Below are 24,015 nucleotides of genomic sequence, written 5' to 3' on the forward strand. Positions count from 1 at the left end.
CTGTTTCTTTCCTGAGTTGGTTCTGCCCATTCCTGCTTCATGCCCGCCTGTTTTATGACCATCTCGACTGAATGCCCGTCTGTGTTAGGTCTTCCTCCTTAACTACAGTTGCTCCGTAAGGACCTTTTTTGTCGTCTTTTACATTCGTGGCGGACGCGGACTGTTAGGTGTAATGTTCGTCTGCTCATGGCAAGGTTTTTCAGGTGAGTTTTCATCCTCCCGAGGGAAGCGGGGCTGCTCTCCCCTCTCGTCCTTTTCCTTGTGGCGTCTGTGCATAACGTGGAGCGTGTTCCTCGGGACCGACGTGGTGCAGCAGTTCTGTCATCTCCCCACCTTGCGTTTGTCAGTAATGCTCCGTGAGCGTCGGATACGGACAGATACGGACTGATACTGCCCTCGTTTGCTGGATGGGTCGGTTATCTGACTCCCCGCCTGGGAGGGAAGGGTCTGTGTGTCTGGCTTGCCGCTCGCCCCAGTAACGAAATCAGTGCCTTAGACGTAGTCAGGACCCGATAAATATTTGTTGGGTAAGTTAGCGCGGAGGAGCTCAAAAAGCAAAACAAAGGCTAAAAAACCAGATTTGGAATTGAAGTGGTCGTTTCAGATCCCATCCATTCAAGTTTTAATACGTTATCTCCATACTGAAGCCTGGGTGTCTGCAGTGTGGGGGGGTGTGGGGAGACACACTTAATATTAAGACATGGAGCCCTTGCATTTTTATACACCGTTACTGGAATACAAAGTACCTCTTCCCCTGTGTGGGCCGGGGCGGGGGAGATGTGGCAAGGTGCATGTGCCAGTTGATCTGGCCCTTCAGATTCTAAGAATTTTCCCCATAAGGGTGCTCACACGGTCAGCAAGGCCGTAGGTGTGGTCAGAATAGAGGCGCCTGGGTGGCTCAGTGGGTTAAGCCTCTGCCTTCGGCTCAGGTCATGATCCCAGGGTTCTAGGATCGAGCCCCGCATCGGGCTCTCTGCTCAGCAGGGAGCCTGCTTCCTCCTCTCTCTCTGCCTGCCTCTCTGCCTACTTGTGATCTCTGTCAAATAAATAAATAAAATCTTTAAAAAAAAAAAAAAAAAGAATGACTATAATAGCAGTTGGTTTGGGACTGGTGTTCACAGCTGGGTCCATACACGACAGAGGTGCGTATGGTGACCCACTGAGATGGGACAAAAAAGCGGCAACTGTGTGTTTATTTTCCATCTGCATAAAAGAAAGGAAGCCTCGCTGACATTTAGTGTTAGAGTAACTACGAACCAGCACTCGGGCAGCACCGCCGGGTCAGATGGCCACTCGGACACTGAATTTCCAAGGCATCCTGAGGGAAGGGGGACAGACAGAGGCTCCCACCGACGTTACTCATTTGCTTTTAACGCACAGCTGCCGTTTGCAGTTTCCGCGCACGGGTGCAGTGTGTTTCCAGACTGTGCTCTCTTACCTCACGTCGGTGAGCACAGGGGTGGCCCCGGCCATCTCAGCTGTGACCCTCCCTCTTGCAGGGATGCCCTGGCGGAAGGAGCAGACCGCGGACCTGCAGCGGGTGCTGGCGCGCGTGGACCGGGACATCCCGCTGGTGCTGGTCAGCGGCAACCACGACGTGGGCAACACCCCCACGCCCGAGACTGTGGCAGAGTTCCAGCGGACCTGGGGGGACGACTATTTCAGCTTCTGGGTCGGGGGCGTCCTGTTCCTGGTCCTCAACTCCCAGTTCTGGTACGATGCCTCCCGATGCCCCGCCCTGAAGCAGGCGCAGGACCAGTGGCTGGACCAGCAGCTGCGCGTCGCAGGCCGGCGCCACTGCCAGCACGCCATCGTCTTCCAGCACATCCCGCTCTTCCTCCGCAGCATCGACGAGGACGACGACTACTTCAACCTCACCAAGTCCGTGCGGAAGGAGGTGGCCAACAAGCTCACCAGAGCAGGTAGAGACCCGGGGCCCCAGGGGTTGGCTGGGAGGTGGAGGGGAGGCTTCCAGATCCTTCTTCCACCTCCTGCAGCCTGGCGAAGGGTAGAGAAGATGGGGATTTGGACCCAACTGGGTTCTGTCCCCAGCCCCGCCCCCCACAGACAGTGTGGTCTTGGGCAAGCTGCCTGGCCCTCCCAGCCTCAGTGTACTCACCTGTAAAGTGGGAGTAGCAGTAGGAGCTCTCACGTAGAGTGGTCGTTAGCGTTCAGGGAGGGGGGCTTACAGATCATTACAGTAGCCCCTGGCCTACCAAGTAGTGAAGTTGTAGCAGCTGCTGGCAGCCGAGGGTGAGGTCCTGCGGGTATGCAGTTAACGGAGGGTAGCGGGGGTCTGACTGCTGTGTACTGGCCCCGGGAGAAGGGCTAATGCCAGGGGCATCTGTTCTCATACCTCTGGGAAGTAGGCATTCGGTCAACGGCAGGTGATGTTTAAGAGCTGGGCTTTCCACCAGTGTTGGCTGTAACCCTGGGAGGTCCCGGGATGTGCAGGTCCTGGAGGCGCCTCCTTGGTTTTCCCGGGATGGGGACTGAATTCTCCTCCAAAGCCAGGAGTTTAACCCACTGTCAGTTATCAGCTAATCACATGTTGACACAAGCGTGTGCACACACACATGCGCGCGCGTGCGCGCGCGCGCGCACACACACACACACACACACACGATGGCGTACCAGTCTGCACACCCTCCAGCTCCCTTCCTGGCTGCCCCACCATGTTGCTGTTGAGAGATGGGTCTTTCTCAGCTGATTCTGTGCAGGGCCATTGACTTGGCAGGATCCCATTTCTGACAACTGTTGTGTCTCTTGTTTTTGTTTTAGTGCCTCCTTTCAGATCTTTCCAGAGTGTACTTCCTGATACGTTTCTAACATTTAAATACATCCGTTTATTTGTTAGGAGATAGGGAGAGGGAGGTGGTGGCCCAACCTGGTAGCAAGCGTTCATTTAAAAAAAAAGTCTTGACACTCTTCTTTTCATCTTCGAGCGTTCAATGTGTTTGCGTTTACTTGTGAAATGTACAATAGGCCCTTTTGTATTTTTAAGACATTTTACAAAAAGCTCGCATAATTGGAGACATTTTCCAGCTGTTCCGTGGAGATGAAGTTGGGAAACTTCTATTGAGGTCTTTGAAATTTCGTGCCATGCTTGAGCTGGTGCACAAAACCGTTTCGATGACAAGGAAATAAAGTGTCAGGATGGCGTCAGTGCCACCGTGGAGACTAGCTGTCACAGAATAATGCCAGAGAGAACATTTAATGCCAATGAAATGAGTCCTTTCATATCAAATGTTAAGTGACGCAGATGCCATCCCCGTGACTGCTCTTTGTTCTTGGCTCTTGCTGGCCACCTTCTCGAGTGGCATGTGGCTCTGGGCTTCCCCTCGTCGGAGGAGCAGATGCAGCCCACAGGCACCACCAGATACGGAGACCTGTAGACCCATACAAAGAGAGAGCCCACAGCCCTAACAGGGCAGCCCCTCGGGGGATGCCCGCTGCCCGCCCACCAGGGACCTGGGCTTGTGTCTGGGATGCACCAGCCCCCTCCCCGTCAGGCTCAGGACAGATTCGTCTGCACATCCAGAGCTGGCCTGTGTCTTGGGAAGTGGGCTCAGCCCACAGATGGATCTCCACCACCCAGAGGCCCAGGGATTGATTGGAGTGAGACTGGGACCCTCCCCTCAGCCCCAGGGGCAGAGTCTCTTCCCATGGGCTGAGCGGCCTGGGAAGCCAAGCAATGATTGGGAGCTCGCTTGCTCAGCGTGAGACAGAGAGGAGGAACTGGCGGTCTCATGCGGCTCTCCCTGGCACCAGGCTCCAGAACACTGGCTGAGCCATCTCCAGGAGGGCCTCCTTGCCCAGGATACTCGGGTATTTCTAGTGCCTTTAACATCTCTCGGGACTGTCTGCTTCTTGGGGCCACCTTCTGGGTCATCACGGCAGCTCCATGATGCCCCTCCCTTCTGGGGTCCTCCCCCAACCACCAGGACGAGGCCAGGCTCTCACTCTCCCCCTGGTCTCCGCCTCCTCCATTTCACCTAGCCTGGCTACTGAACTCCAGCACCTTCCGTAGGAGGGGCCCGCAGCCCCACCCGGTTCTTCCTCAGCTTCCCCTGATCCTGGCCGACTTGTTCGCATAGACCCATCTCAGTCTCCCGCTAGGCTCGGCCCCTGGAGCGTGGGGCTGCTGCTGTGGTCAGCTCTGCGTTCAGGACACCTGGCTCGGGCCTTTGCTCATCAGCAGCCGCATCGGTGTTTGTGGAGCGAGTGAGGGACTGACACGGCCCTTTTATCGATGCAGCACCAGACCAGGTCTGCACTCGGGGCTTCCAGGCCAAGTTTTCCAAGGTGCATTCCCAGGTCCCGCAGCATCCAAGCCCCTCGTTTGTGGGTAAAGCCACTTGTGTGCCTCTGCCCTGATCTGCGTGCTGGCTGTCCAGGTCACACAGCAGCCTGTTCTCTCTTCCCACGCAGCCCCCTTCTGTACCCACTACGCACCTTCACGTAGGAGAGGGCATCCTCTCGGTCTCTGGCCTCAGGATCTTCCTCTGAGCCTGCTTAACCAGGCTGTAGCAGAGAGATGGGTGCTCTTCCTGCTGTCGCCTTTCAGTTTTAGTGGCTTCTCAAACCAGGCGTGTTGCTCTCTGGCCTTTCAAACCCAGAACGGACCAAGGGCAACATTGGGAAGAGATCGGAGACCAGATGTGGACCGGCTCGGTGGCAGGCCGAGCGAGCTGCTTGCTTTGGCAGCAGGGGTAGGTGGGCGGTCGGGGATATGCGCACCCACAACTCAGTAACGCAGGCGGTTGCTCGGGTGACAGAATGTAATTCTCGGACTCGTTTGGGAAAGCCAGAAGTTCCAGTGACATTCTGTAAAAGTCATTAGTAAAGGACCAAGATAAAATCGGGTGACGCCGCGGCTTCGTGTTGCCTCCAGCTTCTCCCCCCGCAGCTCTGTTCGTCCCTAGTCCTGCTCCGGTCTCATTTACCTCCTCGTGCTAAAATGCCAGCGCTCAGAAATATGTCAAAAGCTCATCAGAATAGCAGGGTAGCTTTTAATTATGGTAATTGTGTTGTTATAAAATATCCTTTTAAAGAGTACCTCCCTCCACAAACCACCGTGGAGGTAAAACCCAGCTTCCTTCCAGCAAGCTTCATGAATAATTCTGAATCATCGTGTGGGATGAATAAATGATTTAATAACGAGCATCAACAATCATCTCTCATTGTTGCATTAATTTTTCAAACGGGAGGGGGTGAATGAGGAGGAGGGTGTTACCGTACAAACGGCCGCCCTGTGCGCGGGGACACATTCTGTGAATCGGAGCCTGTGCACTTCCCTGGTCAGGTTTCCCTAGAAACAGACGCATTCTGTTTTCGCATGTGAAGCTCGGTGAGAAACCGTGTTTGTGTGCTACAAAGGCATCGTCGGTCGTCAAGGGACGCAGCTATCAGGGCGGGACAGGCGCGCAGATGCTGTACCCTTCTTGTCGCTCTTCCTTTCCTCTGCCCGAGGATAATCAATGTCATCACATCCACGGGATGTAGAAATTGGTTTTCCCCTTCATTCACCTGATACCGGGTTGAGTTGCAAAGACAGTAGATAATGAAACCGTGGCTGAACCTGGCCATTGTCTCTTGTCCCTCAAGCCTCTTTCAGCAAAAGGTTAATATGTGACCCAGTTAATACAGATTCCAATTTAAAAACTCAGTCTTGAAAAACAAAAGTCTGGCTCTTTAATGGACCCCATCTCCCTTGACATCTCGATACCTTTTCCTTTTTTCATTCTCAACACAGAGATGAGAACCCTGTAGTCGGGAGCCCAGAGCGAATCTGGCAATTACGGTAACTTCCAGTAAGTTGATCTTTCCTATAAAAGTTAATGAGTAATTTCACAGAAATAGCTTCATCTCCAGTATTGATGCTGAAAAGCAAAAAACAACTAGAGAGAAAGAGCCCATGGTTATCGTTTTAGAATGTCAAAGTTTAAAAGAACAAAAAGGTCAGGTTTTCAGGGTCCACTTTATAGGAAAAATAAAACCTCAGGTCCTACTCTAATGTCTCACTGAGTTGTATTGAAATTATTTGTTTATATCCTGATTCCTCTAAGAGACACAGCCCCAGCTTCCTTGGCCTCTGTGAGCCCAGCCCCTGGCCAAGACTGTCTTGTAGTAGCCCCAGCAATAAATAAATGTTGGTTAAGTGGGATGGAATTAAATTTGATTTACATACTTACCAGCAGAATCATTGGTAAGGTCTGGGTTACCTATGGATTGGTGATTGCCAACTGGCTTTTGGATAGGAGCCGTATCATCTAGGAGCGGTGGTCGGTAACCGTTTTCGGCGAAGGGTCACACAGTGAACAGGGTGGACGGTAGGCCCTGTAGCGACCGTTGAGCTCTGCCATTGGAAGGCAGAGGCAGTTACAGACACACGAAAGCAAACCGGCATGGCTGTGTTCCAGCAAAACTCTATTTACAAAAGCAGGCGTGGGTCCGCAGACCCGACTTTTCCTGCCCTTGGCTTAGAGAAGTCTTCCTGTTGCCATGCAACACCTGTGCCCTCCCCTGAAACCCTGTCCACACTGTGCGTGTGTCTCCCTCCAGCTCCCGGTGACCCCACGGCGGCAGCTGCCTGACTTACTGAGGGCTCTGCCCAGCGCAAGCCTCGGGCTCCTCAGTAGAGAGTTGGCCTGGGAGAGGCACGTTCCCCTGGAGGCCCACGACACGGCGTGGGGAGAGGGGGTGGGAGGGGTAAGGGGGCGCTTAGAATCTAATATTTAAAATCTCACCCTAAGATCTATTTTCTACACGCGTTAGAAAAAAAATGTAAGTAGCTCTTCAAGTCAAGGAAAAATACTCAGGAAGCAATAGCACTGGCAGCCTGTGGGCGAGGCAGAAGTCGTGGTGCAGGGGGACATGCGGGCGGGCGGGCTGAGGCCCTGTCACAGCACGGCGCAGGCAGGCCTGGGCTTCAGGCAGACCTGGTTCCGATCCCTTGGTGCCACTTCCCCAGCCAGGGACCTCGCAGAAGCTGCTCCGCATCTCTCTGCCGTAGTTTTCTCGCTTGTTCCGTGGGGCATCTGGGTCCCAGCCTCCTAGGGTTGGTGTGAGAAGCAGACACAGTGAGGCGGGGACGTGGGGTGTGCTCCGGGCAGGGTTGGTGGTCGTTAGATGACCCCGTTTTCCAATCACGAGCCCAGGGCAGGCAGATCTGCTTTATGCGGGTCTGGCTTTCTCCTCCGGGAAGCCCTTCTCCGCCCCGGGGCAACGGCAGGAGGGGCAGTGTCTTCTCGAAAGGGGATGTGCCAGAATTTCCAAGCAAGGGGAGGCATGTCCACTAACGGGAGTTTATAAGTTGAGAAAGAAAGGAGTTAGCAAACCGCAGGAAGTGAAGCCAGACAGAACATCTCTTAGCTCCTGGGATGTGCTGGGAGACAGACTGTGTCTCAAGGAGTCTGGGATTTTTCAGCGCGGATGAGGAATACACGTTATTTTTAGTTGTATCAAAAGAGGGTACTAGTTTAAAAGGGGGCGAGCGCTCAACTAGATGGAAAATTCCTGCAGAATTTGGTGACAGCGTTTGACTCCTCATTACGTTTTCTAAAGCACAGAGCACGCGAGATCGTGTGTTGGGAAACACACCAGTGAGGGCATAACTGCAGTCCGGCTTTCTGAAGCTAGCCAGTGCATCTGCGAGACAGTGGCGGTTGTCTTACGATGCCCTCTGTTTGAAGATTTTTTTTTTTAATTTATTGAGAGAGTAAGAGAGACAGAGCTCGAGCCCTTGAGCAGAGGGAGGGGTGGAAGGAGAGAGAGAGAGAATCTCAAGTAGACTGTGCTAAGCGCAGAGCTCGACGCAGAACTCGATCTCACGACTGTGAGATCACGACCTGAGCCGAAATCAAGAGTCCCATGCTCAACAGCTGAGCCACCCCAACGCCCCCCAATGCCCTCTGTTTAAGAGGCATTTTGAAACGCTATCTTAGTCGTTGTTTTTCAACCAACTCTCAAGCGAGACCTCATAAACTCTACTTGAAGCATCCGTCGACTCCCGAGTTGCTGGGAGGCTCTCTGCTTGAAGAGATTCACCCTCTTCAATTTCCATTTGGTCCCGAGCTCATGTTCCCAGGCTGGGTCTGTTTTCCCATTTGACCAGTCCGTGGTAAAGACGAGCTGCTCTCACGTAAAGACGAGCTGCTCTCACCATTCAGTCGATGCCTGTGCCTCCCTCCCCGCGAAGCCAGATAAAAGACCAACTGCCGAAGCTGCATCTGGCGGGAAGCGATGGATTCCGTTTCTCACTTCGGAGGTATCCTTAACAGTTGGGCTCATTAAAGGCGAAATCAAGTCCTGATTGTAAATATTTATAAACCGAGAATCTGGCGCGTGTTAGTGTGTGCTGCCGGTTCCCAGAGTTAAGTCAACATTTACCCGTTGCACGCGGAGCACGGGCCCTGGGCGGGGCACTGAGGGTGGGGGGGAGCGGGACAGGCAGAGGGTCCCCCCCCACCCCGCCCCGCCGGTATCGGAGACACCACCCTCCCACTGAAAATGACCAGTCCCGCTGGACACTCCCATTGCGACATTGCAAAAAGGAGGCCCAGCGCACGGGAAACCGCAGTGACTGTTTACGTTTACAAAATCACAATATTAACTTCTTCTCTTTTTAGGTCATGTTTTAAAAATAGCAATTAGTGTCACTTTAAAATGAGCAGTGGGATTCCTTTGTAAAATTGAAATAGCCCTCGTTTAGCTAAACACTCTGACTTCCTACACTATTCAGGTATTTCTGAACTTGCTTGTGTTTCAGAGGCATTTGCTCCCCTATGGCCAGTGATCTAAGTGAGGATCTAGAATACCCTTCTTTAAAGTAAGCTAGAAATTGCTTTAGTTTTATAGTTTGTTGTTGTTGTTGTTGTTTTAATTTGACTTAACAGAAATGTTTGCATGTGGACGATTCACTGGGAAAGGGAAGAATGATTCCCCTTTGGGCAAGCCTCCTAGGGCAGATGTGGGGCTCTGTGCCCCTTGGCACAACGCCGAGGAGCCCGTGACCCTGGGTGCCACCTAAGAGAGGAGACCAGCACACAGACGCTCTCTGGCCCTGGGTCCATTACAGACACGTAAGAGGAGAGGAAAGAACTTCTCGCAGCTGTTTCTTTTCCGAGGGGCGCTCTTTTGTGCACAGTGGGTGGTCAGGTGGGGAGGTCCCTGCAGGAACGTTGCCCAGGTAGAAGGGGGCACGTCCAAAGGCAGGTGCGATGCTGTCTCGCCCAGGAACCTCCAGCAGGGCCACCCTGCCTGGGTCGGGCCTCATAGTCTGTGCCTGTCTCTCCGTTGAGGCTATAGCCTCCCTCCCTCCCAGATGCCACATCACAGACACCACACAAAGCAGCTTTTTCCTGAAAAAGGGAAGATCTGAACGAGGTTTTTGGGAGCTGTGGCTCAGGTTCAGTGTTGCTGTTACGGTCTGTCAGCAGCTGTGCTCTGTGTCAGCACAGCCTCTGCACAGGCAACCCGACGTCTAGCCTGGGGTCCCTTGTTGAGGTCGCAGAGCTGAGGAGCGGGCATGGTAAAGACTCCGGTGTTCCTGGGGGATCCGGCGGGATAAGGCAGTACTGTGACACGGGGTCTGGTTCCTGGGGCATGCCCAGTACGAACAGTGCTGCTGGTGTTACCCGTCTTCCCGCCGCTGTCATTACTGTCCTAAAAACCTGGTGATCTGATGAGAAAGAAGTGGGTGCGTGAGGAACATACTTCCTGCTTTCTGCAGGTTCACGCCTCTGACCCACGGCTGGGTGGCTGGAGTGTCGCCTGAGTTGGGACCCTCGTCTTCCTAAACATGTTGTCTCTACTGCTCCTCTTCCCATCACGCCGGGATCCCGTGTCCCTGAGTCAGCCCCACAACATGCCACCGGCGGGTGCTAGAAGCCACAGAGTCCCCGACCCCCTCCAGTATCAGTTTTACTTCCTGAGCCGTTTAAGACGTAATTGACACAACACTCCTGTACTAACATGACCACTTACTAAATATTACAGTACAGTACTGTTGGAGTAATAAACAGGCCCGGTCCCCTGCTCTGATTTATAGACAAGGAGGAGAGACGCACATCTGGGATGCAGCCGAGCGGGGCTCCTGCTCTAGGGCCCTGACGTCTTAGCCATGCGGCTTATGGGGGTGATGAGTAGAACCCCGTGTGGGGCGCTGGTGTAGACGTGACGGCAGGGTGCAGGCTGCCAGGCAGGCTTGGGTGGGGGTGGGGCCCACCTGCTCACCCACCCCATCTGCCCTGCACCTGTCCTTCTGCGCAGGCGGCCTCAGCAAGGAGCTGGTCCACCTTGCCAAGGAGGCTCAGAGCCACCGTGTCCGAGGGGTCTGCGGAGGGAGGCTGCAGGAGCGCCCCCAGGGTGAGGAAGGCCCCTCAGGCCTCAGCCAGAGTGAGCCCCTCAGCTGGTCCTTTGATCTTGAGTGTGCGAACCACACCTTCTGCAGACCGAGATGCTGTTGGAACGCAGGGAGGGATCTGGACGCGCCCTGTAGACTCAAGTCCAAGGCAGCTCTCAGCCAAGGATCATGGGCACCAGAAAAAGCTTACTTAGAACGTGGGGACTGGGGGCGCCTGGGTGGCTCACTGGGTTAAGCTGCTGCCTTAGGCTCAGGTCATGATCTCGGGGTCCTGGGATCAAGCCCGCATCGGGCTCTCTGCTCAGCTGGGAGCCTGCTTCCCTTACTCTCTATCTGCCTGCCTCTCTGCTTACTTGTGATCTCTCTCTGTCAAATGAATAAATAAAATCTTAAAAAAAAAAAAGAATGCGGGGACTGTAGCTCTTAGCAAAGAGGGATGAAATGAAAGGAAAGGTTGGCTTGGGGCACCTGGGTGGCTCAGTCGGTTGGGGGTATGACTCTCCATTTCAGCTCAGGGTTCTGGGGCTGAGCCCACGCTGTGGGGGGGGGGGGTCCTGGATTCTCTTCCTCTGCCCCATCCCCCCCAGCTTGAGCGCAGACATGCTTGTACGCTCTGTCTCTCAAATAAATAAATCTTTTTTTTAAAAAAAAAATAAAGGTTGGTTTGAGACATTACCTTGCAAAAAGAGAAATCATGGCAGTCCGTTCACATCAACCTGTATTTGATAAAACATTAGCGGTTACTGCAACGTGCACCAGCTCTTACGATGAATAAAGAATGAATCAGGTGTTAACTTGGTTTCCTTGGTCTAAACAAGTCTAGAATAATTGTTCAACAGCATTGTGTGCGTTTGACAGCGGCATCACCGAGGGTCATTTCTGCACAACAGAAAAATAATTGCAGGTTTCATCAGTTTTCCTAAGGGTGTCTTTCCGAATCTATCAGTAATGCGATTATCGCCCTTCTCGGGAACTCTCTTGTGTGTACATCTGTGCGTTTCTTCTGCCAGAGCCTTCCGTGTGGATGGCTTCCCCTTCTCCCAATCCCAGCCCTTTCCCACGAGTCCTTTCATAGGCTTTATGAAATCCCTTGTCTTTAGCATAATCTGTGACTCAACACAAAGGGGCCTCTGCCAGGTTGTACAAGTTGGGTTTGGTTTTGTTTTGTTTTTCTGTCCTAGGGGGCTTTGTTTATAAACAGCCTATTCATTAACATTTCCTTGTTATTAAGGGGTTCCTTCTTTTCATACAGTTGAGATCTTATTCTCTGAGCATTTTTTTTTAAAGATTTTATTTATTTATCAGAGAGAGAGAGGGGGAGAGAGCGAGCACAGGCAGACAGAATGGGAGGCAGAGGCAGAGGGAGAAGAAGGCTCCCCGCCGAGCAAGGAGCCTGATGTGGGACTCGATCTCAGGACGCTGGGATCATGACCTGAGCCGAAGGCAGCTGCTTAACCAACTGAGCCACCCAGGCGTCCCTCTCTGAGCATTTTAGAAGCATATGATGTCGTACACAGCATTATCGTGGGTTGTTAAAAATGTCCCCCAGACCACCGCTGTTTCATACTACGCATAGACATACCGACCGTGTTCATTGAACTCTTGCCATTACTGGGCACTTAAGTCATTTCGCTTTTCTCGGTGGTAACAACTCCCATCACAAACTTCTTTGTGCACAAACACGTCTCAGTCTTCACCTAAAAACGCTTGCCCATTTTTTAAATTTATGGAACCGATGCCTGAAATTGGTCTTGGTAAAACCAGATGTGACCTCCAGTTCCATTTCGCTGAAGGTGCTTAGTGTTCTGATTGGAAGAGTGACAGGAGCTCCTGACACTGGTTCGGGTGCTTTGCCTATCATCACAGTCACCTTTACACGCAGTTTGCAACCACGGGAACACTGAACGTTAAGCATCAGTCCTATCCTCTGGACGCTCAGTCTAGGGGGAAAAGTCAGGGAAGCTACTGGAGAATTACAGTCAACCTAGGTGACTTGGAGAGGACTTCCTGATGCATGGATGTTGGTTTCCAATATTTAAATTCCTCGCTCTGTAGTTCACCTTTGCAGCTGTGCAAATACTCGGCTTGCCACCTGTTTGATAGGGGCGTGGTTTCCCATAAGAACGTGAGAATTGTGTCATCCCTGTTGCTGTGGATAGCCTCCGTATCAGGGACATTTCTACCCTTCCGTATCCTTTTCTCTTTTTTCTTCCTTCATTTCATTGATAACTACCTTTGCTTGATGGCTGCGTCTTCATGAAATCACTCCATCAGACGTTTGCTTTGATGGGGGCCCCTGTTCATCCAGTAGATGCTGGGGGCTGGCTACTCTGTGCCAGGCCCATGTATGATCACAGAGACGGCTTTTAAGGGAAAGAAGTCTTTTCTGTACGATCAATCCATTAGCACACGGAAGTGCTGTACCCCCTGTCCCCGTCTCCTGGGGTCCCATCAAGGTGAAGGAACAGCCTTGCCAAGGCTGGTGATCCTCTGGCCAGAGGTGCCCATCCTTAAAGCTAAAGCCAGGTGCCTCTGGTGTAGCAGGTGGTGGTCAAAGGGGGCGTGGGCTATACTTGTATAAAAATCCTATAATTACAATTTTTTCATTCTTAAAAACTGTGAAAGCAGATCTTACAAGATGTTACCCGTGGGCGGTAGGAATATAAATGTTATTTTCTGTACTTATCTGAATCGTCCCAAAAAAAAAAAAAAAAAAGAATCTCTACAATGACATCTAGGTTGGGGTTGGCAGACGGTTTCTGTAAATGGCCAGATAGTACATACTAATAGACTCCGTGGGCAAGGAGGCAAAATTAAGCGTATTACATAGGTGCTTATGTAAACCTACCTAGAGGCGTGTAAAAAGCGAAGAAGCTTTCTTACTGCGTACATCTTCTGGGAGAACAGACAGTTGGCTGTAGTTTTCCAGCCCGTGGTCCAGGTGCTTAAGATCGATCACCACTGACACTTACATTTAAGGATAATAGTTACAGAGCCATTGGTTTGTTTCAGAATTATGCCATTTAGCATTTTCCACAATTTATCTTAAATGTGCAAAGCTCGAAATCTAAGGGAGGGGGAGATTTTCCTTCTTTGTGTTTGACTGACCGTGTCTGGGTCTTGGGATGACACACACGTGCCCCCAGTGTGTGTCACCTGTTTCTCACTTCCAGATGGCTTCTGAGTCGTCAGACAGACACGGCCCGAGGTGACCGAGCCACACTGGCCCCTCTTCTGTGCCACGCCATGGCCTTGGGTCCACACCTCTGTCCCGCTGAATACGTGATGCTTGGGAAAGCAATTTCACAAGCCAGAGAAGGGATGTTGAGAAGGTCACGGACAAGATAGTGCTCTAATGGAGTCCCGCCCTATCGAGGAACCGTCCTGGGACCTGTCGGAGAGCAAGTGAAGAAGTCCATTATTTTGTAAGAGCTTCCACAAGCTAGTTTATGTAGCATTTAAAAGTGGATTATTGGTCACCCCAAAAGGAGAGCTACTGTTCTAAAAATGCTTAGGGTAATATTAGTTCTTGTTGGCTATAACAGGAAACTCAACTCGCCCAGTGCAGAGAATAAGGAAACTTACCTCTTGTGTCCTAGAAGCCGAGGCACGTTCAGGCTCTCAGCCAGGCCAGCTCCGGGATCAGGGATCAGGTTCTTGATGTGATTCCGCTCGCTGCCCCTTCTCACGTGGCTACCACAATCCTGGATTTGATGCTCAGAATTGACAGGGTGTTTTTTTTTTTAAAAGAAATAAAACCTTTCCCAGGACCCTAGCAAATGTCTTCCCACAGTTCCATAGCCAGACCTGGGCCACAGACCTGTTCCCAGTCTATAATCCTGGTGGCCTTAAAAGGAGGATTGCCACAGCTGCCTTGATCCTGGCGGTGGGGATGAAGACTGTGACCTCCCAGAGCCTGACATTTCCCAGAACAAAATTGGGGTTTTATTCAGCAAAGACAAAAAGGAAGGGCATGGCTATCAGAAGGCAGCCAGCATTGTCTCCTGCGGCCAGGAAAAAAGAATCCCATATTCACGTCTTATTTCAGAAACTGCCGAAAAGCGCTGTGTTCCCCTTCTGCACCAAGCCTGTGCCGGGGGCGGGGGCGGGGGTTACACACATCATCTCTGAAACTCGCGGCAACTCCGTAGGGGATCTATTATCTGCCCCTCTTAAAATTGAGGAAACGGATGTTCAGGGAGACCGAGGACTGTGTCGTGTGGCATTTAAGTAACAGACAAGATTCAGAATCAGTGCTCATTTCTGTGTCCTCCTCTTGTTAGCAATAACCAGGCCTGCATCGACAAGGAACCTGGTAATTCGTTTGTAGTGTCAGGAAGCCCTGGAACTCCCCTTTGCCTTAGATAATATTGACAAAATGAGGAGATCAGCTTCTCCTCCACGGCACGAACCAGCATAGAGCTTCTGAGTTGCCTTAAGTTTCATAGACTCATTCACTGTCCATCTGTCCATCTGCCTGTCCATCCATCTGTCCATCCGTCTGCCAACCATCATTTATAGAGCAGCAGTTCTATTCTCTTCATTCAGAGGCTGGATATCCAGTTAAATAGATCTGCTCTCTGCCCTCACGGACCAGTCGGGGGACACCAGGGTGGGAAGCCAGGAAGCCCAGGACAAAAGTAGACAAATGTGCAAGAATCAGAGGAGGAAGGAGAACCAGCTTGGTTCGGCTGGGCCAGGGAGAGGAGGGCCAGGAGAGGAGCAGGCAGGGTCTTGAAGGATGAATAGGAGTGCACCAGGCAGATGTGGGCAGGATGGGGAGCATTCGAGACCTGGGGCGGAGCCTGAGCCAGAGCCGGCCTTGAAGCCACTCGTGAGCAGAGCCGGACTCGGGTGGTTCGATGGCAGGAAACAGGAGCCAGGCCACTGTTACAGAAGGTGTTACAGAAGCATGGAAAGGCTTTTTTCTTCATCAAATTTTGCATTTTAGAGAGAACAATCTTGCTCAGTCTACCCAGGATGCATTTTCTCTTTCCCTACCAGGTTTGGTTCAGGAGGTCAGGCTGGAAACACTCCTTTCCGGACCCCCTTACACCTGGTGTGGCCACTGGTCCCAGCACTGGGACTTAGCAAGTGGGGCTTCCTGCAAAGCTTTTGGTTGGTGCTTTTCTCTTGTTCCTTCCTGGAACTTGGACACAGTGGCTGGAAGCCCTGCAGCCACCTTGCAATCTTAAAGACAAAGCTACAAGCTGAGGACCGCAGAGCAGAAAGACAGAAGGAACCAACGTTCTTGGTGAAATCCTCGAGCAGATCTGTACCCATCCTGACCACCTTCTGCTTTCTTTATATGGGGTGGATAAATCATAGGTCGGTATGAGTGTATACTTGTTCAGGCCACTGACAGCTGACTGCTGTCCTGATGCATCGGGGGGTAGAAAGTAGGGCAGCTGGGGGGGCAGGGTGAGAAGAGTGGGAAGTCACAGAGACTGTCCTGAGAGCGGGGAGCTGAAAAGGCCGTGAGCGGGCTCTAACAGAAAAGCAGTGGGACGTACAGCCTCTATCCTTGAGCTGGTGACCGGTGCACTGGCCCAGGGAGGCCCACCAGAGGAGCAGACCTTGGGGGCGAGAGGAATGAGTGAGTCTGGAGGAGAGAGGGCTTGCAGCAGTCCAGGAACTCAGGCTGGGAAATCGCTCGGAATCATCACAGGTGGCGTGGCCAAGGTCAGGTGGAGGCAGTGGCCATCCCTTGGGAAGACAGGAGTGTGGACAGAGCCCAGAGCAAACCGACTCGGGTGCTCGTGGAAAAGCACTCTGGTGGGCACGTGCTGTCCTGCAGTCTGCCTCATTACCGCCTTTCTTTCTCCGGTTCCTGAAGTGTGAGCTGACTTTTCAAAGGTCATCACATTTCAGTGGCAACAGCTCCCCTCCAAGACCTTCCCGGCTAGAGTCCAGGCTGGAGCCCTCTTTCCTCAGTACATTTCATCTCCGACACCCTGCAGAACGTCTCGCTTCAGCAGCTCACTGCCACCTCTGTCTACCTCCCTCAAGTATTTTTGGACGGATTTCCAGTTTGATACATGAACATGCCGTCAGTCAAAACAATCTTTTTAATGAGCCTCTTGTCCTGACAGCTGTGTTTAAGATAGGGCATGGAAGCTGGGTACTGGAAATCTAGAAAATTGTCCATTCTGGATTGAAACCTTAATGCGTGCCCCACGCTGCATCTCACACACAAGCCTGCCATCTTCTCTTAAAAAATAAAGAGGAAATTATGAATAGTGAAAAAGATGTGATTTGTGCAAATGAAAAAAAAAAAAGATCTTCTGATCAGACGCTTAGAGAAGGCTGAGAGGAAGGATTAATTATTGAACATGGATATATTCCTGCCACACAACCTTGGCCATGGCTCTGAGTGACACCCTCGACCTTCATGGTGACCAGGGGGTGATTGTTACTAATCCTACCTTCCACGTGAGGAAACTGAGGCTCAGGGAGGTTGATGGATATGCTGCGCTCACTCAGCTTGGTAATAGCTGACTGTGGTTCAAGCCCGCACTCCCCTGACCCTTACCCCCAGCTGCCACCACTTTTTTCCAACCATTTATTACTATGAATAAAACAGCCCTCTTCTCACATATGCCACAGAGGTTTTGAATTTCTGCGTCATCAGGAAGGGGAAAAATTAAAACATTGAGCATACAGGGCCTCCCCTGTAGATAAATAGGAAGTGAGCCTGAATTTTGTAGGAGCACCATTAATTCCGGAGCCCAAGGCGGGAAGTGGGGCTCTACTGCACCCATCCCCCTCCCCGGGCTTTGGCTGTGTGGACAGCTGGGCACCTGCAGGCCTCCGAGAGGAGCGGTTTCCCAGCAGAGCTGCTCCCTGCCCTGGATTGTGCAAGCTCAGGGGCTCTCAAAGGCAGGGGAGGCTCGTGTCCTATAGAAGGCTTAAGTGGGTCCGGTGGACAGAAGTGGAAACATCATGTTATAAATGGGACCCGGGTCCCCCTTGTCTCCGCTGGGTGTTGGCACAATGACTCTGACCGGCGGCTCTCCCTGTCTGCAATTCTTCGGGGCTTTTGTGGCCAAACCACTTCCGTCCTGATAAAGCTGAAAATGCCCAGCCTTGGTCCTCTCTGGGCCACATCTGTGCCATTGAGAATTATAGTCCCATTCCCCCCTCCCAACCTTCTTGTAGTTTCAATTAAGAGGAACAGGGAACAATATAATTTTTGTTGATTGTTACGGAGTGGAGGCAAGAAAAATGTGATTTCTTTTTCTTTTTTTGAAGATTTTATTTATTTGACAGACAGAGATCACAAGTAGGCAGAGAGGCAGGCAGAGAGAGAGAGGAGGAACCAGTCTCCCCGCTGAGCAGAGAGCCTGATGCCGAGCTCGATCCCAGGACCCTGAGATCATGACCCGAGCCGACGGCAGAGGCTTTAACCCACTGAGCCACCCAGGCGCCCCAAGAAAAGTGGAATTTCTTGAGGGGAGGAAATTTTGTTAAAGAGAAAGAGAAATCTCTCGTGGTTATAGAGTATGGAGGAGTTGGCCTTGGGTGAAGGTCAGTTCACCAACCGGGCCATTAATGCCTACCCAATCCAAAAGAAAAGAGAGAAGAAAGGGAAGAATCCCAAGAGGAGGCTGTGGATCCTCAGACAAGCCAGATGTTTCACGTCACGTGAACCAGATGTCTGGGCAGACGCCCGAGGTAACCAGATGTTTGCGAGCTCCATAGGGCCCCCAGGAGAGGCCGAGGCACGAACCCAGGCTTCCAGCAGCGTCCCCGTCCAGGAACGCCTGTGTCCCCCGGTAATGAAGTCCTCACCAACCGTCCAGGGCCGCTCACCCCAGCAGCAGACTGGGTCCCCGCTCCTGCCGGAGACGAGGCAGCTCTGCGCCCAGGGCAGGTGCTCCCTCTACCTGGGAGTCTCTTGCTGAGCAAACAGATAGAGGTGGGCTCCTCCTGGAGTGGTGGGCTATGAGACTTCTTCCTCCCAGGAGTGGTTTCCTCCCAGGTTCCCGGGGCTCTTTGAGAAGCTCTGCTAACTCTCAGTTTCTCCATGTGCCCGAGCAGTGTGCAGAGCTGAAAGGCACAGAACCCACCTGACATCCTAATGTCGAACGATCATCTGACAGCCTAGATTTTGACCTACTGGAAATACACTTTTTCCGGGGCTTATGGGGTGGTGCTGAGATAGAGCTGTGTCTTCTGAGCGGAACAATGAAAAGATAGTGTTGAGTGACTAAAAGCAGTTAGCACATCTGTAGATAGCAGACCCTGTTTTTGTGAAATTGTTCATATTTGTACATACATGTATTGCTATAGACTGTATCTTACACCCATGTTATTAGCACAGACAATTTAAGATATCTGGACAATACACACGGAACTAAAACGGGAAGAGAAAGTTCATTTTTTTTTTAAACAACATCTGATCTTATTTCAGCAAGCATCCCTGCTTTTCTTTCTTCTGAAATTCAGTAGTACCTTATTCAGAAATATTTCAAAGCTTATAGAAAAGTTGCAAGTAAAAAGAACACCTATATTCATTTTACCAGATTTATCTGGTGTTTTATCCCAGTTGCTTTTTTTTTTTTCATATCATTTGTGAGCGATATTGCAAATATATATATATTTTCTGATCTATTTGAGGGTACACCGCATGCATCATGTGTGTTTGTTTTATTATCCCTTCTTACACAAAAGGAGGACTACTGTGTAGGCTTTTTGCACTCCATTCACATAATTTTTCCTGGCTGTCATTCCATATCCGTTCGTGGAGCTCTGCCTGACTTTCCCTCACCAGCTGCGCTGTGTGTACCATAGCTCATTTAGCTGCTTTCCTGAGGCCCGTTACTTTGGAAGGTAGAAGCACAATAAAGATAAAGAGTGGAGAGGAGACTTTAAAACCACAGAAAGAACAAGCAGCAGCTCTTAATAGAAAGCCTTTGTTATTTGTAAAGTGGGTGGGGCCGTGGGAGAGGGCAGCCCGCAGGAGCCCTTGGGGTGGGGCCGTGGGAGAGGGCAGCCCCCAGGAACCCTTGGGGGACCTTGGGGCTCACAGAGTAATAGAGGTGTCTGGATCCGTAGGACCTGCTTAGGTCAGTGTCTGAGGGAGGCTCCCTGGAGCAGGGAAGTGAGGACACAGGACAGGGCCAGGAACAAAGCTAATAAGCAAGGGTATGGGCTCAGGATTTCAGCCTGATCCCGCCAGACCTCCACGGCACGAATCACACCACACACACGTCCAACCTTGAGGCAGAGGGGCCACATCCTCCCAACCCATACATACAATAATCCATTAGAGGCGTGGAAAAATTAAAAGTAATGCACACAACGAGCCTGGTTTACAGTGCCTGCCTGGCCCATCGCAGAGCTTCAGAACATGGGAGCTATTACTATGAGGGTCCTCATTCCCTTTCTTTCCCTCCCCCACTGCACCATAACAGCTTTATTGACAAACCATCACCACCGACATACCATACAGTTCACTTATTCAAAGTGTACAGTTCAGCAGTTTTCAGTCTGTTCACAGAGCTGTGCATGCACTGCCACGGCCAATTTTAGAACATGTGTGTGACGCTATAAAGAAATCCTGCACCATTCTGCAGCCACTCCCCATTCCTCCCTCCCTGCCCTAGAAATCTACTTTCTCTCGCCGTAGATGTGCCTATCTGTTTGGGATATTTTGTAGAATAGGAGTCCTCTGCTACACAGTCTCGGGGCTGACCTTCTGCATTCACGTGTCATTCATACATTGGTGTGTGTTGGTTCAGTTGTTCGGGTCTCGGGAGCAGCGAGGCTGTGAGCAGTTAGCAGCCAACCCTCCCAGCAGCATCTGGGTGTACCAGCATGGAAAGTGGCCTAGCAGGGACACCAACAGCAGCCACCAGCATAAATTGTGTGCAAGGGCTTAGTTAAGAGTTAGAGGACAAGGATTATCCAGCATGATTAAAAAACAACAACAGCAACAACAACGAGAAAGGAGAGCAGTTATTCTGGATAAATGTGTTGTTCTGGACAGTCTCCCTTTTAATCTTTGAAAGGTTCTGCCTCATTAGATCACCAAGGAATGAAATTTCAGTGACCAAACTCTCACACCCTTGGTGGGAATTTTAATTGCTCTCTTTCCTTAAAGATAATTTGACAGTCAGATCCAAAGTCTAAACTTTGGGAATATGGAAGACTAAATTTTCCCCCTGAGATCAGGAAAAAGGAGACCTTGTCTGTTTTCACCATCCTTTGTAACAGCATATTGGAGGTTCCAGTCATTACAAAGTGCAAGAAAAAGCTTAACAATCAGAAAAGAAGAAATAAAACTGTCCCTATTTGCAGATGAGATGATTATTAACTTAGAGAATCCCAGGAATCTACAAAACAATTACTAGCATAAATGAATTTAGCAAGATCTCAGAGTATCAGGATAATAGACACAAGTCAAGTATATTTTTATATACCACCAGTAAACACTTGCAAATGAAATTGTAAAACTAAATGAATTTGCAATAGCAACAAAAAACATAAAATACCAAGGAATCACAAAGGACATGTAAGGCTTTTGCCCTAAAAACTATAAAACAGTGCTGACGTTAATTAAAGATCTAAGTAAATGGAAAGATAGACCATGTTCATGGATTGGAAGACTGTTGTTAATGCAGCATTTTCCCCAAATTGATCTATAGATTCAACATAATCCCCATCAAAATTCCTGTAGTTTTATTTTGGGAAGAAACTATAGGCTGATTCTAAAATTTCTGTGGAAATGTAAGTTACCTAATTGCAAAATGATTTTGAAAAAGAAGAACAAAGTTGAAAGACCTACCCTACCTGATTTCACAACCAACTGTAAACCTCCAGTGATCAAAGCTAATATTTGGTATTAAAAGGTAAACAAATTAATGGAACAGGAAATTGAGTTTAGAAATAAACCCAAACATATATGGTTAATCACTTTTCATCACACGTGCTGAGGCAATTCTGGAAATAACCCCAGGGCCCATCAGCCGTCGAACGGGTAAACAAATTACAGGGTATCCATTACAATGAAATATTACTTAGCAATAAAAAAGGTGAACTCTTGACACATCCAGTGATATGGGGGAATTTTTGAAAATCATGCCTTCATGATTCTTTCATGAAAAATTTCAAAATCTCTCAAAATCGTGCTACCTGAAAGAAGGCAGGCCAAAAAAGAGCACGTACTATATGATTTTAGTATATGAAATCCGTATTAATCTATAGCAACAGGAGACAGGCCAGACGTTGCCTGGGCCAAGATGGAGGAAGGGAGTGACTCCCAAGGAGCACAAGGAAACTTTTGGGAATAGTAGGATGTGTTCATGATCTTGATTTGGTGATGGTTTCTGGGTGTGTACATGTGTTAAAATTGACCAAATATATGAAGTTTATGCTTCTTTAATTATACTTGATGCCGTACCAAAAAAAATGGAGGTATTCTTTGACCCAGAAGCAGTTCAGCTTCCTTGTAAAATGTGGAAAGTGTTGAACCTAGAGCTACCTTCTTTGTTTGACGTGGTGTGGTTAATTTTGCTCTGCAAAAGGGCCTTGTGTTTGTCATATGATATTAATAATACAGTGCTTCTGTTAAAGAAATGATCAGTGATTTACAATTGATATTATAATGGCTTTCATTCATTAGGAGCCTACTGTGTGCCAGGCACAGTATAGCTGTTTCCAAAGAGCAGCAAGGTAGCTGTGTCTATCTCCCATTTTTCAGATAGTGAAACTAAGGCCTTACAGTTACAAAGAGCCAATGCTGGGATTGGATTTCCACATCTGCCCGACTCCAGAATGGCTCTGATCCGTGTAGCCGTTACATGTGGCTGGTCCAGACTGACGTGGGCTCAAAGTATAAAATACACACTGGATTTTCCAGACTTGGTGTGAAAATAATGTAAAATTGGTAATATTTTATATATGATTATATGTTGAAATAATATTTTAAATAGTGAGTTAAAACACATAACTAAAACTAATTTCACCTCTCACTGTTTCCTTTTTTAAAGGTAGCTACTAGGAGGTTTAAAATTACCCAAGAGGCTCACATTCTGTTTCTCTTGAGCAGGACCACCTCAGAGCCCTTTCCATTTCACATCGTCTTTGTAAAGGACAACTAGAGGGCGCCTGGGTGGCTCAGTGGGTTAAAGCCTCTGCCTTCAGCTCAAGTCATGATCTCAGGGAGCTGGGATCGAGTCCTGTATTGGGCTCTCTGCTCAGCCGGGAGACTTCTTCTCCCTCTCTCTGCCTGCCTCTCTGCCTGCTTGTGATCTCTGTCTCTCTGTCAAATAAATTAAAAAAAAAAAAAGGGCAACTAGAACGTTAATTCAGCAATGTAGATTTATATTTATTGAGTGTAAACTTTATGGTGGTTGAATTTTATACTCTCTCTTATTGGTACATGTGTTAACTCTATAAGCCCATTAGACATTTAATTTTAAGCAAAAACTGTCAGCACATGGTTTTTTTTTTAATGTTTTAGATCAGAGTTTTTTTTTAATTTTATTTTTTTATTTTTTTTAAAGATTTTATTTATTTATTTGACAGAGAGAGATCACAAGCAGGCAGAGAAGCAGGCAGAGAGAGAGGGGGGGAAGCAGGCTCCCCTGCTGAGCAGAGAGCCCGATGTGGGACTCGATCCCAGGACCCTGAGATCATGACCTGAGCCGAAGGCAGCGGCTTAACCCACTGAGCCACCCAGGTGGCCAGAGTTACTTTTTTAGATGAAAGGATGTAGACACTTTTAATTTCAAGTAAATACAGAATTCTCTTTCTGACCATTGGTACAAATGCTTTGAATTATTTTATAGTTGAGTAATTGTTTATGGAACAATTTTGAGTTCATCAGAGCATTGTTCTCTGTTGGGCAGATACACTTGTTTCCCCTGGTCAGAATGGCATTCATAGTTTTACAGACTACACCTTACTGTTTTATTTGTGAGAAGTACAGAAAGAAACTTCTAGTTTTTGAAGAATTGAGAAACTGTGGCTGAATTTTGAGCACCCAAATGTTTTGGTTTTTTTTTTTTTTTTAAGATTTTTTTTTTCCTGCAATTACTGGAGGTGGCCCTCCTCTCTTTTTTGTTAATAAAGTTTTATTGGATCGCAGCCGTGCCCACAGGTTTACATAACTGTGTATGATGGCTGCCCTCATGCTATGAAGGAAGGCAGAGTTGAGTAGCTCACGGAGATAGCGTGGCTTTGAAAGATTTACTTTCTGACCCCTTACAGAGAATGTTTGTAGATCCTAGGTCAGTTAGGTTACAAGCCGTCCTTGAGAGAAGTTCCATGAAAGTGTCTTTAAGACCCCACTTAAGTTAATGGGAATTTGGGAATGGGAAGGTTTGAATTGGTGAAAGGCTAAAACTGGCAGTGATGGGGTGCTTGGAGGCCCCCACCATGAGGAGGAGGAGGATGCAGGCTTGCGCCTGGCCCCTCGCTTGTCTCCATTCTGGCCAGTCAGTCTGGCCCCCCTGCCCTCCAGCTGAGTCGACTCTGATCTGGAATCCTGGTACGGCCACGCGCTCCCCTGGAGAACTCGCAGAAGAATTTCTCCCATGTCACACGTCTGGAGAGGATTCAGAAGCACAGAGAAGGACCAGGGGCTGCCCGTGGGTGGTGGTGGGTCAGCAGGCGCTGTCTGATGGTGACTTTCTTCACTCACG

General features: G+C 49.7%; 1 protein-coding gene across 5 annotated transcripts in view; it reads left to right on the plus strand.

The window, feature by feature from the left end:
- CPPED1 (calcineurin like phosphoesterase domain containing 1) overlaps nt 1-24,015 on the plus strand; it is a 99,633-nt gene that overhangs the window by 65,184 nt on the left and 10,434 nt on the right. For 4 of the 5 annotated variants that reach the window (XM_059415293.1, XM_059415291.1, XM_059415292.1 and 1 more), the window contains one exon: nt 1,500-1,922. The exons of the other annotated variant lie outside the window; for it this stretch is intronic. In XM_059415293.1, the coding sequence (XP_059271276.1) occupies nt 1,500-1,922 (423 nt within the window). The remainder of the gene's footprint in view (nt 1-1,499; nt 1,923-24,015) is intronic. 5 annotated transcript variants of the gene reach the window in all.

The sequence above is a fragment of the Mustela nigripes genome, chromosome 11 (assembly GCF_022355385.1).
Source record: "Mustela nigripes isolate SB6536 chromosome 11, MUSNIG.SB6536, whole genome shotgun sequence".
Taxonomy (NCBI): Eukaryota; Metazoa; Chordata; class Mammalia; order Carnivora; family Mustelidae; genus Mustela; species Mustela nigripes.